The 16,833-nt window shown below is 34.4% G+C and overlaps 1 protein-coding gene across 1 annotated transcript in view; it reads right to left on the bottom strand.

The window, feature by feature from the left end:
- Nucleotides 1-203: 203 nt before the first annotated feature.
- The window catches only part of LOC114327164 (serine protease nudel), a 125,552-nt gene continuing 108,922 nt past the window's right edge, over nucleotides 204-16,833 (bottom strand). Inside the window, exons 15-18 of the mRNA XM_050652185.1 lie at nucleotides 14,268-14,444; nucleotides 12,147-12,384; nucleotides 4,353-4,460; nucleotides 204-550 (exon numbers count right to left, since the gene is read on the bottom strand). Of these exons, the coding sequence (XP_050508142.1) occupies nucleotides 232-550; nucleotides 4,353-4,460; nucleotides 12,147-12,384; nucleotides 14,268-14,444 (842 nt within the window). The 3' untranslated portion in view covers nucleotides 204-231. The remainder of the gene's footprint in view (nucleotides 551-4,352; nucleotides 4,461-12,146; nucleotides 12,385-14,267; nucleotides 14,445-16,833) is intronic.

Below are 16,833 nucleotides of genomic sequence, written 5' to 3'. Positions count from 1 at the left end.
TTTTCTGACGTCAGCAAAATAGAATTCTATTTGGCGTGCTCTCACCCCAGGTCTGGTTTCTTCCTATTTTACCAAATACAGCCCAATATATCAAAACTCAATATTTTTGCAAAGTTTTTGCTGGACTGAGGTACGTTAGGAACAAAAGGAAAAAAAGGAACAAAAAACAAAACAAAACTAGTAGGTCAAATAAAATAAAAATAGTTACTGTAAAATTTTATTAACATCTTGTCATAAACATGCCAAAAACAATCTAAAACACTCGTTATCAGGTACAAAACTAACATATGGTTCATTGCCAGTCCTCAATCCAAGCATAAGTCTGTTATTCTTTTCTCTCCTAATCCAAACCATATCAAAACTCTCTATTACGGGGCGCAGAGCTGTTACATTATGTACATTTTTCGGAGGATTCAGTTGATTTGCTGTACCTCCTAAGTATGCTAAATCGTCACAGATCTTTACTAGTTCTTCTTTGGTGTAGTTTTGCTTGAAACATCCTGGGTGCCATAATCCACCTGTGTTGCTAACAAGCTCCCCTGCATTTGATCTAAAAATATATACAAATGAGAACATTTTAATTTAAAATCAACAGAAAGCTGTAGTACGAGTAATATACAAGACTTATTTGTTACTATACTGCGTTCCATGGTCACCTTTCAGTACAGACTCTTATGAAGAACAGTGTTGCCAAGAGATATCAATATTTATATTAAATAAATTTTAAAGTATTTTTATACCTCTCTTGGTCTATTAAATTTGTCAGTATGTATGAGAAATCTTGTAAGCTGTCAAAGCAAAGGGAGTTTAGCTCGGTGGTAGCGCGTTCGACTGGAGATCGAGAGGTCGCCGGTTCGAATCCGTGTGTTATCTATTTTTTTTTTATTTTTAGTATTGTTTTAATAAAATTTTTTGGAAAGTAGTAAGTAAAAATTAGTTTAATCTTTAAATACAAATAACCTGTTGAAAGTATATTTATTTCGTTGAAATCATAATATAATAGAAGTATAACTTCTTACGTTCGTACAAAGTACACGTGTTAAAAAGTACATTTTTAAGGCACTCATGTGAATCGCAGAATTCACTTCGCTCATTCTGCAAACTTTCACATGCGTGCCTTAAAATTGTACTTTTAACACTTATATCATAAATAACGCCGTGGGAAAACTCCGAAATAATACTTTTACACAAGAAAGGAGACACTACTAATATTGAAAACTACAGGCCTATAAGTTTGTTGTCACATTTATACAAATTGCTAACAAGAATAATAAACTACCGCATAACACAAAAATTTGATTTATATCAACCGGTTGAACAGGCGGGATTTCGAAAAGGGTTTGGTACTAACGATCACTTACAAACCATCAGAACACTGATAGAAAAAACCACAGAATATAATGTACCCTTACATATGGCATTTATTGACTTTCACAAGGCTTTCGATAGTATTGAACCCTGGTCCTTTTTGTCAGCCCTCAGGGATGCTCGAATAGACTCACGGTACACTACACTCATTAAAAACATTTATGAACAGGCCACATTCCACATCAAAATCAATGAAGACCAAAAAACCGAAAAAATACGCCTTGGTAAAGGTATTAGACAAGGTGATACTATTTCACCAAAACTTTTTACCTTAACATTGGAAAATGTATTCAAACAGCTCGACTGGGAGGAAAAAGGTCTAAACATTGATGGTGTACGTTTGAGTCATTTGAGGTTTGCGGACGACATAGTATTATTCAGTACAGATATCAAGGAACTGGAGCAAATGATGAAGGAACTAAACCAGCAGTCAAATAAAATAGGTCTCAAAATAAATCTTCAGAAAACAAAAATAATGAGTAATGTACAAACTAATCTTGTTATTGACAACGTCAGTCTTGAAAATGTAGACCACTATATATATCTTGGACATACCATCAAAATCGGCAAAGAAAACCAAATAGCCGAAATAAAAAGACGCATACAATTGTCTTGGGTAGCTTTCGGCAAGTTAAGCTTTATCTTGAAGAATAGAGATATACCAATGTGTCTAAAACGTAGAGTTTATGACCAATGTATCTTGCCTGTAACCACATATGGACTGGAGACCATGGCCTTTACAAAGAAAACCTTAGAGCAGCTCAGTACAACTCAAAGAGCGATGGAGAGGGCAATGCTAGGGATTAGTTTGAGAGACATAATTCGAAATATCGACATTCGTGAAATAACAAAGATTACTGATGTCGCAGAACGTATAGCAAGGCTCAAGTGGCAATGGGTTGGACATGTTGCCCGAGATAATCCCGAAAAATGGACACAGAGACTAACAAACTGGAGACCAAGAGAGAACAGGCGAGGAGTAGGCAGACCGCAGAAGAGGTGGGCAGATGATATCAAACAAGTCGCGGGCAAACAGTGGATGAGAATTGCCAAGAGTAGAAATCGATGGAAGCAAATGGAAGAGGCCTATGTCCAGCAGTGGACCAACACAGGCTGAAGAAGAAAGAAGAAGATCATAAATAACTATTAAATAGCTATAATATTAATCACAGGCTAATTATAATTAATATTCAAATAATATATCTTTAATATCGTATAAATATCTTTCATAGTACATATCTATGAATTAGTTAAAAATAATAAAACCCACAGATTTTCAAATCAAGATGTTTTGGACTTCTGGAATATTCTATTTAGACGGACTTTAAGTTTTATATTGCGATATGCTGCCCACACTGCAAAGTGATTGCGGAACGCAGAATAGATCGATATGGAAAACTCGAAAAATCTTTACTATTTTCCACGTAGTGCAAGATTAGAGTCTTGATTAGAGTCTGAGGTACATGTCTTGATATCGTTTGTTATTATTCCGGTAATAAAAAAATGGTTAAATGGCATTATACAGGTGTGAATTGAACCGTTGTATTTTCTCCTAACTTTAAAAAATTCTGTGAAAAAATTGAAGAGCTGACTTTGCTTCATAGTCCAGTCATATTATCCCGAAGGCATCACTAAAATTTTGATTTTTGAATTATCCGATCTCTTTTCTTGTAAAAGCTGTACAATTTTTTGAAAATAAAAACACTGATTGGATCATATACATAAATATCTTAAATAAAGGTTGGATTGATAAGATTAGAAAGGCTCTCATGCAGCCCAGATCTCAATCCTATTGAGAATTTATGGGATGAATTAAAAATAGCTATTCGTCATCATCCTAGGCCTCCAGAAATTTCGGTATAGCTATGGCCCTCGTAGAATATCGGGCTATTCCCCAGGCAAGAAGAACACATATTTATTCGATGCCAAATAGATTGCGAGCAGTCGTTGCTGCTAGAGGTGGACATACCCGCTATTTAATTGTTTTGTTGTTAATTTTGTTTTGTGCTGTTAATTTTAGTTCCTTTGATATTTCTAATTAAATAAACCTTCAAAGCAGTGTTTTTATTTATAGCTTTTACAAGAAAAGACATATTCGGATAATTTAAAAAACAAAATCTTAGGGATACCTCCAGGATAATACAACATGTGTATGAAACAAAATCAGCCCTCCAATTTTTCCACATAATTTTTTAAAGTTAAAAGAAAATACAATGCTTCCATTCGTCCCCGTATAATGCCATCTAAGCAAACAATTTTTGTTGCGGGAATAGTACCAACGACATCAATACATGTACCTACAAATTGATGCAAGAATATTGAAAATCGGAGTACAAATAATAATAAAGTTATAAATTGTCAAACTTAATCAAAAATTTTGGGTGGCGGAATTTTGTGCCGGTGAGTGTAGTACCAACTGTTAAAAAATGTAATTATTGAAAAGTTTAGTCTGGTTAGGTAAATAAACATTAATGAAATACAGATTCAACGAAAAAGTTAATTAAAAAAATGGTTTCAATAGAAAAGTGTAAATGTGAAATATGAAGTACAATAAAGTTGTTTATACATTATACGCCCTGTAGCCCTCCCCACCAGCCGCCGCTGAACTGAAAATATTATATTTAATTAAGGGGAAAGGCGCAAAATGTCTCCTGTCAAAATTTTCAATGTGTTTTAAATGTATTTATTTTTTTCGATTCCTGAGAAAACTAATAAGTATTTTTGAAAAATTTAAACGCAGAATGAAAATATTAAAAAAGTTTTCAGGGACTTTCTGCCTTAAGTAATAATGTAATCTTTCCTTCTGCGTTTAAATTTTTCAAAAATATTTTTTAGTTTTCTCAGGATTCGAAAAAAATGAATAGGTACATTTTAATCACATTGAACATTTTGACAGGCAGCATTTTGAACCTATGCCCTTAAGAAAAATTGAGTGATTTACTTGCTAGAAAGAAGAACATAGTTAATAAACATTTAAATCTTACGGTTCATTGTGTACTGTAACAATGTTTTTACATATTTTTTCATCCTCTCCGTTGGGACAATCTTCTATTTCATCACAAACCATATCATTTGGCACGCACATATTCACACTGAAAAAAAAAACATTAATTCATGTCTTTATCATGTAATGTACTATAATAAGAACGAACTCAGATATACTAGATTCAGTTAGATTCCCAACAAGAATATTGAAATAATAAGGGTCGTTACTTTTTGGATTGGGCTTCAGACCATTTTTTGAGAAATCACTTTTTGTAGAATTCGATTTTTGTATCTATTTCTTTAATATTTTTTGTCGTAACGCCGCTAAGGTGTTGGCCGCCCGTGTGCAACTTAATATTTGCCGCCCCCTTTTAACACTTCCTCCTAATATAAGTACGATTATAGTTAAGTTTGGAAATGTTGATATTAGATTATTTTCGTAAATGTATTTACGAATATCACTAATCTGTGGTAAAATATGGTTGAATAGCTTTACTTTCTTCATATTATATAAATCGGTTGCACTAATGTCAGTCTCTGAGCTGTTTATATCTGTATAAGGGTTTGATACACTTTCTCACAATTGGTTTTAAGTTCATCACCGTTTTAAACGTTGGTTATGCTATATTACGCTCTTCAAAGCTCTTGAATGATGAATCAATAGGTATAATATTGCACTTATTTAACACAGTATACAATACTGGTATTATACCTCAAGAGTGGCTGCTGTCTACATTCGTTACACTGCCAAAGAAATCCAATGCAAAAGAATGTTCAGAACATCGAACAATATCTTTAATGAGCCATCTACTAAAGATATTTCTAAAAATCATCCACAACCGAGTTTATCAAAGGTTGGAGTCAGATATTAGTAATACGCAGATGGGGTTCAGAAAAGGACTAGGTACTCGAGAAGCTCTCTTCGGTTTGAATGTTCTTACAAAAAGATGCCTAGACGTTAATCAAGAAGTACATGCATGTTTTATCGATTTTGAAAAAGCGTTTCAGAGAGACGCCACGATAGGCTAAGAGACATTCTTGAAAGAAAAGACATAGATAATAAAGATCTGCGAATAATTCTCAACTTATATTGGAATCAGAAAGCTAACATCAAAATAGAAAATGAGATATCAAAAGCAATAGAAATACGTAAAGGAGTAAGACAGGGATGCATTTTGTCACCACTGCTATTTAATGTATATAGTGAAAGCATCTGTCAGGAAGCCCTTTTGCAAGTAAATGAAGGAATCGTAATCAATGGAGAGGTTGTAAATAATATTCGATACGCAGACGACACTGTACTAGTTGCAAGAACAGTAGAAGAATTACAACGATTACTTACAAACATAAATATTGCTTGCAACAATTATGGCATAAACATTAATATCAAAAAAACCAAGTATATGGTCTTCAGTAAAATCATGACACAACCAGCACATATTAGTATAAACGGCATTCAAATTGAAAAAGTATCAAGTTACAAATACTTGGGAACTTTAATAAATGAAACTGGAGACCAAAACAATGAAATAAAAAGACGTATCGAAATTGCCAGGGCCACCTTCATAAAGATGAGAAAATTCTTCTGCAACAGAGATATAAGCATCCCTCTACGATTAAGAATGCCAAGAGGCTACATATTTAACACGCTATTATACAGTGTAGAGGCCTGGACTCTCAAATAGAACAACATAAAAAATATTGAAAGTTTTGAGATGTGGTGCTACCGTCGAATGCTGAAGATAAGTTGGGTTGAAAGAATCACAAATCTTGAAGTAATACGAAGGATAGGAATAGACCCAGAAATGTTGTTAACGATAAAACGAAGAAAACTCGAGTATTTGGGTCACCTGATGAGAGGTCATAAATACGCATTACTTCAAAATATAATGCAAGGATAAATAGAAGGAGAACTGAATCCAGGCTGTAGAAGAATGTCATGGTTGCGGAATTTGAGAGAGTGGTTTGGCTGCACCACTAATGAACTTTTTAGGTCAGCTGTAAACAAAGTCAGGGTAGCCTTGATGATTTCTAATCTCCGATAGGAGTGGCACAAGAAGAAGAAGAATGCCATATTACAATAAAAATGTCTTTGTGCTGTTGAAGTAATTGGAACCGTTCTTTAATTGCTGTTATGGCAGCATCCAAAATCTTAAAATGAAAATTTATTTCAAATGACAATTCCAGAGATAATATAGGTTTAATAATCCATCTAACATTTGAAGAAGAAAAAAATACATATAGTTCCTGTATCAACAGTATTAAAAAATTCCACCGAATCAAACCTTACTTTTACTGCATCATTCACCATCAGAACAGGGAATAGAAAATCTTCTTCTTCAGCCTGTCTGAATCCACTCCTGGACAAAGGCCTCCCCATGAGTTTTCCACTCTTCTCTGTTTTGTGCTATTTGGTGCCAGTTTCTCTCCACTTTTGCTTTGATGTCGTCTAGCCATCGTTTTTGTGGTCTTCCTCTACTATGACTGTGTTCGCGTGGTCTCCAATGTACAATGTTTCTCGTCCACATGTCGTAGTTTTTCTGTGCCACGTGAACTACCCAGTTCCATTCAGTGGCGGCTCGTATAACTTTAGGAAGGTAGTGCCAGAATCCGGGCAGCTGCCTAAATTTTTTGTGGCGGTTTTACGATATGGTCAAAAAGGATATAAAATATAAATAGAGTATCACGATAAGCTGAATTTAATTGGGTTTTTATATTTAACTTACCAAGCATTGAAAAGCTAAAAACGTTATTCATGTGCACTTTAGATTTTTCATGGGATTTCAATTTCTCCCATATATGTACAAGATCATCGGTGCCTTTGTTTGACCAAGTCTCGTCACCTCCAAACAAAACGCATACAAAACAGAAGAGTTTATTAGTTTGTTCGCAACCACACAACCAGCTATTTTTATCATAAATAATTTTATTAAACTTACGACAGCGAAGTTTTTGTCCATTTCCACTTTGTTTTTCAATTTTTAAATCGGGTAAAGGCCGACCGAGTTCTTTAATTTGTAGTTTTTTTTTTCTAACGCAAAACCACCAAAAGAGTTTTTTAATATACTAATTTGATTCATTGTCAATAAATAAATTAAACGTAGAAAATAATCAAAATATTATTTTTATACCTACGACACCCACGATCACAACGCACTAACTAATAATTACAAATTAAAAAATATAGTAGAGTATAAACACAAATATACAATACAGTAGTAGACAATAAACACAATAGCGTCAAGCGAACGCGTAAAGAAACTAGAAATATGTAGATCTAAAACATTGTATCTTAAGATCCACTAACTTCCTTTTCGAGATTTCGAGCCTGGCACGGAGACTCCAATTTAAACGTATGTTAAAAGTGCAATACCGCTCTCTCTCTGTCACTTACACAGGATGCTCATACAATCTTTCTCTTTTCTCACGAGCCACTATGCCGTTCGGCACTGGGATTTTTATGATTTTCATCCTTTATCCGGTCAGCTGTGGATGGCCAGAGTCGGTAGATTTGCATTGCGCTACACAGTTGCCAGATTTGATATAATTTATAAAAATAAAGAGAAATATTCACAAAAAAAATAAACAGGCATTAAAATGTTTTTAAGATAAAAAATATGTTTCTGCATAGTTAGCAAGGTAGTGCCATGGCTCTATGGCACTACCTCACGGGCCGCCACTGGTTCCATTTCATTTTCGCAATTCTTCCAATTACATCTTCCCTGCTCCGCACGTCCTCGTTTCGTATATGTTTTCTTAGAGATACTCCCAACATAGCTCGATCGATGGCCCTCTGTGTTGTTCTTAATCTATTGGCTGACAACTGTGTAAGTGTCACTGTCTCCATTTCATAAGTCCATGGAATAAAAAATGCTCGAAAATATTTCTCTAAGATTTTTTTCTCCAATCCAATGTTTTTACCACGCATATTGTAACCCTTTCCAGTCCATGCAAATTATTCATATTTATATTTAATTTTTCCAGTTTATTCTCTATACATTCAAAGATGTTGTCCTCTTTGTTTAATTCTCCAGTTACGTCAGTTACAGGAGAAAAGCCCAAGAAGTATTCAAACTGGTGAACTGGTGTTGAAGTTAAAACACATCTTACTAAATTATTGTTATTTGTTCTACGAGCGTTTTATATGGGCTACAATCTAATGTAATAGAAAAATTACAAAATTAATTTGCTTTAGGATAACGTCCTGAACAGAGTTTGCCAATAATCAATTGATTTTGATGATGCCATCTGAAAGCCGCCAGCCGCTTTAAATGAAAAAATACTCCCGGAACTTCTTTATGACTATAATGTACTTACAAAAGGGCAGTTAATACAATAAATAATATTTTCTGGCATTTTAGTTTAGATTACGATGAAAAAAGCACTATAAGTGATAAATGAAACGTATTTTAATATTATCAGGTAATAATAATTATTGTTTGGAATATTAGAGTTTACAGAATTATCTGAATCATTACTATTTAATAATTTGAATTTATTTTCGTTTTAAAAAAAGTATTATCATCAGTGGCATTTGGTCGCCCCTATTGTTGGCCGCCTGTGTGCGATGCACACTTAGCACACATGGTAGCGACGGCCCTGGTGGTAATGACATCTTTCAGTAGAAAAATAACTAACTGACCTAATTGAAGGATAGACATGGGAATTTTATGAGTCCTCTATTGTTCAACCTCATCATTGATGAAATTTAACAAAAGGTAAGAACTAAAAAAGGACATCAAATGGAAGAGAAACAACTTAAAATGATCTGCAATGCAGACGTTGCAATACTTATTTCTCAAAGTGCAGATGGTTTACTCGTATGCTGCACAAATTTAATATAACCGCCAGAAAATGTTAATCTCTCCGAAAAAGACAAAATGGATGGGAATAACACCAGCTAGAGCTGGTGGGTCAAATAATAGAAAGTGACGGAGTTTAAATATCTAGGCATCACACTATCTAGCTACGAAAAGCTCGAAACAGAAGTGGAAGACCAAGTGAATCAGTGGCGCACCCAGAATTTTCCTTTAGGGGGGGTTGGCTTGGGCGGGGTTCGGGCAAATACAAATAATCCCTGACAAAAAATCCCCACAAATTATCCCTGGACCAAAATCCACAGACAAATAATCCCCACAAAAAATCCCGGACAAATAAATAATTCCCACAAATTTTTTTCGACAAAATATCCCCACAAAAAATTCCCATGAAATATTTGCTACTGAATAGTTCTCTAAAAGTTTTCCCGTGGACGCAATCGACTCTCTTTTTCAGCATCAGTGCATAAGAGATATATAAATGGCCATGAAACCGATTTTCGGTACGACAATAATGATTAGTAATTAAGCGTGAATTATTATAATTTCGATTACCAAATTTCGAATTCCAATTACATGCCGAAAACTTCAAATTTTACATGACACACGAGTGTAAGTTTTTTCAAAAATCGTAGAAGATATGGGGAATGAGCTAAGGCTGTGGGAATCATCTTGTAATTATTCGCTTAAATCTTTTGCTAACTCTGCCTTAAATAACTAAGTTAAAAACATTGCCTATTGTCTGTGTGAATCCATGAAAAATTTTTGCGCTTTTAAGAATGTTCAGCTTTGTTATGAAAACGCAGAACACAGGTTTTTGACATAGCTTTTGAAAGCTTTTGAAGCAGGTTTCTGAAATCTTGTTTGCAGTGAATTGAAACTGATGACTAAATATTTTTCGTTGTGTATTACTATAAAGATTACTACCATACGCCGAAGAAATAGTTGCTGACTACCAATGTGATTTTAGGCCCGGAAGATCGATTGCTGATCAAATATTTACTATTAGACAAATGCTTGAAAGGATTGGGGGTATAATCAACACGCGCATCAGATCTTTATAGATTTCAAACAGGCTTATGATTGAATTAATCATTTAACACTATGGAATAGAGCTTTTCACTCAGTCATTTGTTTCGAGCTTCTGTCTTGTGTCGTGTAATCCATGTAGGTATATTACTATTATACACAGATTGTACAACATATGACAGAAGCTCGAAACAAATGACAATCGATGAAGACCCTTATACAATGGTCGAGTTGGGCGTACCCAAAAAACTAACTGCGGTAACGCAAATGTGTGTAAGTAACTTCTTTGCACACGTATTAGAAGAGGTGGGGAAATATCAAATGATTTCTGAGTAAATTCTGGACTGAGACAGGGAGATCCGTTATCCCCATTGTTGTTTAACCTGGCCTTAGAATATGCCATGCTAAAAAAACCTGGCGAAAAATCAAATCAGACATAGCTGCTCGGGGAGAGGCCAGATGGGAGAAAGTATGTAGGATGGCATAGAAAAAGGTGCAGTCAGGACCGACACATGGAAGCCAATAGTAAACCACTCGCAAGAACACTCGAAGAGTTATAACGCCATTGATGATGATAATAAGTAAATATTTTTGACGTTAAATTTACAAAAAGTAACAGGTTTTTTGCATTACAATAAAGATTATCGTTTTCATTACCAGCAGTTCTCATGACGAATAGGTAATGTTTTGAACGTAGTTATTCAAAACAGAGTAAGTAAAAGATTTAATCGAATAATTACAACATGGTTCCTACAGCCTTAGCGCACTCCCATATCCTCCACGATTTTTGAAAAAACTCACACTCGTTTGTCATGTAAAATTTGAACTTTTCGGCATGGAATTGAAATTCAAATTTGGTAATCAAAATTACAATGCTTAATCTTAATTGCTAATCATTATTTTCGTGCCGAAAAGCGGTTTCATGGCGATTGCTATAGCTCTCACACACTGAGGCTGAAAAACATTTGAGTCGTTTGCATTCACGGGAAAATTTTTAGAGAACTATTTGGCAGCAAATATTTCTTGGGGATTTTTTGTCCGGGATTTTTTTGTGAGGATATTTTGTCCACAAAAATTTGTGGGGATTATTTGTCTGGGATTTTTTGTCCGGGGATTATTTGTTCGGGGATTATTTGTCCGGGATTATTTGTCTTACCTTCGCTTGCGCACCGAAATTTTTTTTCTATTGTTTCTGAAAAACAATTTACATTTTCCTACTAGTATTTATATTTTTTATATGCCCTCTGGGAGGGGTTTTAACCCCCAAAACGCCCCCTGGGTGCGCCACTGAAGTGAATGGAGAAAACAGGGCCGCAGATTGGGTGAATTAAACAATATGGAGACATAATAATATCAGGAAAGAAATGAAAGGAAGAATTTATAAAACAGTCATCAGATCAATAATGACATACGTGGCGTGGCAGAAACACGATGTATATAGAGAGGACACAAAGAATGTTAGAAACAGTAAAGATGACACCACTTCGAGAAACCGATGGCGAGATACTATGGGAGAGTTCTACAAGTATATACGACATATATACGAAATGACGGATATACGACAGAGCAGGGCCGCCGAGAGGGATGAGGAAAAAAAGGAACAGCGAAAAAATTGTTTAATTTTTATAGAAATAAAATTATCAATAATAAATAATAAGAAAAATTTCAAAAAAATTTGTGGTACCTTGTTGGAGTTTAGTACTGTGTTACCTCTAGACCATATTTGTAAACTATGGGTACTTCTCATCAAATATATCTTTAACACTTTGGTCGTTTGCTGAAGTATTTGTTAGGTCTAACTGTAATTGCTTGTCAGTATAGGTATTACATCATCATTATATTGACTATATCTTAGTCATACTGTGACAGGCTGACTAGCGCTAAGTCTAAGTCTAAGCCAAAATAAAAATTAATTTAACAAACTTATAATATATATTAATTAGATACCTCACGCATTGAAATGAATTTGACTTGCAAGGGCAGATTTTTGGATCTTCATCACTTCTGTCTTCACAATGGACTACGCCATCGCAAAGTTTGTCTGGGCTTGTTAGTTGCAAATATGAGCGACAGTCACAAACATCTGGTTCATCGCTGAAGTCTCCACAATCATCTTTTCTATCGCAGAACTGGCTCTTTGGAATACATTTCTTGTTTTTGCATTTTAGCTCTGTCCGACCACATTCTACAAAATAAATAGAAAGTTGAAAATATGCTAGAATAGAAAAATATTTTTGCACGCTAAATATTTTAAATATGCACGCTAGCGCTGTTGAAAAAGCCTGAAACGGTGAAAACAGCTGTCCGGCGATTGTGCATCCCTCTGAATAAAAAACAAGCAAAACCATCTTTTACTTTTCTATCTTTACTCAGATTTGAGTACTGGAAAGTTCCTCTTCTGTCCTTTTCCTAGGCGAATGAAAACAGAATGTGATTGAATGACCGTCTGCGGTCTTATAAATTGTTAAAGTCGCAGATTAAGGATGTACCAGAAAGAACTTTCAACACGAAAAGTCTCAGATTTAAATAACTATTTACCATTTTAATTATATTATAATGGTGAATTCTGCATCTGAGACTCTTCAATTTAAAAATACTTTACTTTGTATCGCATTGGGAATTTTACCTGGTTATGGGAACCAGGGAGGCACTTTTTGCGCTAAACATCCTATTACAAAAATACCGTGACCAAAAAAAGGATGTATTTGCATGTTGCGAGGACTTCGAAAAGGCATTCGATAAGGTACAGCATGTAAAATTAATGCAGATACTGAAAAATATTGGAACAGATGACAAAGATATTGGTGTCATTAAAAATTTGTACTGGAGTCAAACTGTTATCGTAAAAAAAACAAAGAATGGTGGCTGTACTTTTGTATGGTACAGAAGTGTGGACGCTAAAAGTATCGATCATGAACAGAATTGAAGCATCGGAAATGTGAATTCATAGACGGATGCTGAAGATACCTTGGACAGCTAGGAAAACTAATGAAGAAGTATGTACCTACCTACTAAAAAGGGTAAATAAAGATAGAGAACTGCTAAGACTGTTAAACGCCGGAAAATGACTTATCTGGTACATTATAGTGAGGGGAAATCGATATAAAATATTACAACTGATCCTTAAAGGCAAAATAGAGGATAAAGGGCGTAGAGGTGTAAGAAGAAAACAAGTTTCTTGGTTAAAAAAATATTCGTGTATGGCCTCAGATATCAAATGCAGGACAATTATTCCATATTGCGGAAGATTGAGAAGCCTTCGCAATGGTGATCGCCAAAGTCGGAAAATTCTGATATGGCACGTGAAGAAGAAAAGGAAGCGATCATCACTGTATAACACAAATAATAAATATCTAAATTCAACAATAAACTATCCTTCTTTTTCTTGTAAAATGAATTTAAAAAAGCTTGATTGAAGCTTAGCAAATTGAAACAGTGCTGCTGTGGCCTGTCCGCCCAATGACAAAGGTTTGGTTATTGCTTTTGAGTTTTGAGTTCAAGTCTTAGTCACGTGTGTGAAAATGAAAGAATAGATGAATGGATGTATTAGTCATTGCTTGTTAATGTAATTATGCACATAAGTAGATACGCAGAAATGAATTAAATGAAAACTTTCAGTTGTGGGAGAAAATTGAAGAAAAGTTCTTAAAAGGCATTCAACCCATCTATACCTAAATGTAATATAGAACCCATGGGATATGTACCTTTTTTGTAATTATTTTGGCATAAAATAATCGTTTCGCTTGCTTACAAGTTCAACTTCATCATTACATAATAAAAATCATAAATAAAGCTAAGTGTAATTTTCCAATAATTCTTGCCCACTTATTTAAATTTCCTCCGAAAATAACACCCTCTATCTGGCTCCAATTCTGTCTTTAAAATCATAGAATACTACAATATTACATTACAGTTTTCTACTTTTTACTATAGGTCATACCCAACTGATCGAAAGTTAACTCATCGAATGCTAACTACCATATACCCAAAGCGCATACGCACCAAATCGTATATGACCCTATTTATCTAATAGGCAGATATCTATACAATATACAATCGACGACTTACCACATTCTCCCGTTAGATGGCATAGGTGTTCATTTTCGTAACATAATGTCCAATCTTCATCTTCTTCTCCTCGACAATCAGGAATTCCGTTGCATGTCTTGGATTTGTTTATACATTCACCCAATGCGCATCTAAATCCATCACAATCAGGTGCGTCACTGTTAAGGGAGACTTGGTCTGAAAAAATATTTATAGGTACATATTATTATTAACAATAGTGGAAAAGAAAAATTAAATGATGGACGTCATATTCTTATTACCAACATGTGAACATACTGTAATACTATTTTAAAACTATATAACTAAGAAAATTTGTGTGAATAAGCGATATGCCAATAAATAAATTAAGACTATCCAATGGTCCATCAGCATAAAAATGTACGAATATGGCTACATTAATTATTACACGTCTGCATTCTGCATACCTACATAATGTATGATGACAATGATTCGGATAAATAAAATCAGAACAATGCGAGACGATGATGGGCGATCTGCCACACTGCTAATTTCCATTCATGGATGAATCATTTCCCAGAGGACTGATTTTCCTACCCCTTTACCCCGGCATCGGACAGAATTACGTTGGCCAATTTTGAAGCTAATCTAGTCTTGTCAAATTTTTGCCTTGGCCCCCTAAAGCTCCCAGTCTTTTACCCATTGAACACATCTGGGATATTATAGGAAAAATATCACTCCATTTATGCTCTAGTACTCTAGTGGCATTTCGACACAGGTTGCAAGTTGCAAGTAGCTCGAAATGAGAAACCTAATTCTGCGTCCAAGGTATTCATCATACAACATCATTCCAAAGCGATCATCTCATTAGCAGAATGCCGAAACGTATTTTTGAGTGCAGAAGACATCGTGGAGGTCCAACATATTAATTTTTTACGTTTTTTCCAACTGTTGGATTCTTCTAAAATCTTGACCAATTACTTACCTCCTAACCCTAAGAGTCTAAGAGCCATCTATTACTAACAAAAAATAGTGAAAAATTCACTATTACTGGCAAGGGCGGCTCGTGATAGTACAAGATGTTGAGGCACACTACACTTGAGGAATATTACAGACTCTCTCTGTAACGAACACAGGTATTACGAGGTTTCGCTTATAACGAGGTATGCCCAACATATGTGTGCTTACCGAGGCCAGTGCTGTAATAAATTCCACCGCCTGTAACTTCCTTCCTATTTATCTGTACCGATATTGAATATCGTAGGAAATTTACAATTTGCGATGGCCAAGTTTCATTGTTGAAGTCGATCATCGACACCTAATAAACTATGTAGGAGGCATCAAAACATTTCAGTAGTGGTGGTATGCACAATATTGTTGTCTGATATAACGAGATCCGCTTATAACGAGGTAATTAGTACGCAATTTCAGTTGTCGTTATAGAGGGAGTTTAATGTATTATTATGGTTAGCTTTTCTTTAACAGCCGGAAGGTCGATGTGACGGCACCGTATCTATTTCAAGGCTTGCAAACGATATTAAATAGGTAACAATTTTATTCGCAAAATAATAGCCACGAAAGTCCCAAGTCTCTAACATGGTTCATACTCTTAGTAGCTGTTTTTTTAGCTAAAAATAATTAATATGATACCACATATCAAAACAGTATGAATCGGATGTTTCGTCCCTCCTTGGTCACATCAGTGTTGTACGGGGTTATTCACTATATTTTGACCCCTGTAAACTGCTTTATTTACAGAATTAGAAAAAAATGTAAAATGCAAAAGTTATTCAAATTTTTGAAATTATGATTTTTTGACATATATATGGTACTAGTGACGTCATCCATTTGGGCGTGATACGTAATCGACTATATTTTTAAATGGGAATAGGGGTCGAGTGCTAGCTCATTTGCAAGGTTATTCAATTCCCTATTCGATAATATAAACATTAACATGATTAATTATACAGGGTGTTCAAAAAAACTTTTTTTGAATTAAATTAATTGACACAAAAAGAAGAATGTATGTAATTTATTTAATTTAAAATACATTTTATTGCTGTTACAAAACGTAAATAAAAGTTTATTGCACAAATAAACATTGATTTTTGCTTAAATTCAATGTTCAAACTGCCAAGAGGCCGATGGGTGGCAGCTTGAACATTGAATTTAAGTGAAAAATAATGTTTATTTGTTCAATAAACATTTATTTTTGTTTTCTGACAGCAGCAGAATGTATTTTGAATTAAATAAATTACATACATTCTTCTTTTTGTGTCAATTAATTAATTGAAACAAAAATTTTTTTGGACACCCTGTATAATTAATCATGTTAATGTTTATATTACTGAATAGGGAATTAAATAACCTTTCAAATGAGCTATCACTCGACCCCTATTCCCATTTAAAAAAAATAGTCGATTACGTCATCACGCCCAAATGGATGACGTCACTAGTACGATATATATGTCAAAAAATCATAATTTAAAAATCAAATAACTTTTGTATTTTACATTTTTTCTAATTCTGTAAATAAAGCAGTTTACAGGGGTGTCAAAATATAGTGAATAACCCTGTACAGTCATATTAAGCAATATTTACATTATAT

Source organism: Diabrotica virgifera, chromosome 5, assembly GCF_917563875.1.
Source record: "Diabrotica virgifera virgifera chromosome 5, PGI_DIABVI_V3a".
Lineage (NCBI taxonomy): Eukaryota > Metazoa > Arthropoda > Insecta > Coleoptera > Chrysomelidae > Diabrotica > Diabrotica virgifera.
The sequence above is the reverse complement of the archived record's forward strand: the minus strand, read 5'-3'. Positions and strand labels throughout refer to the sequence as shown.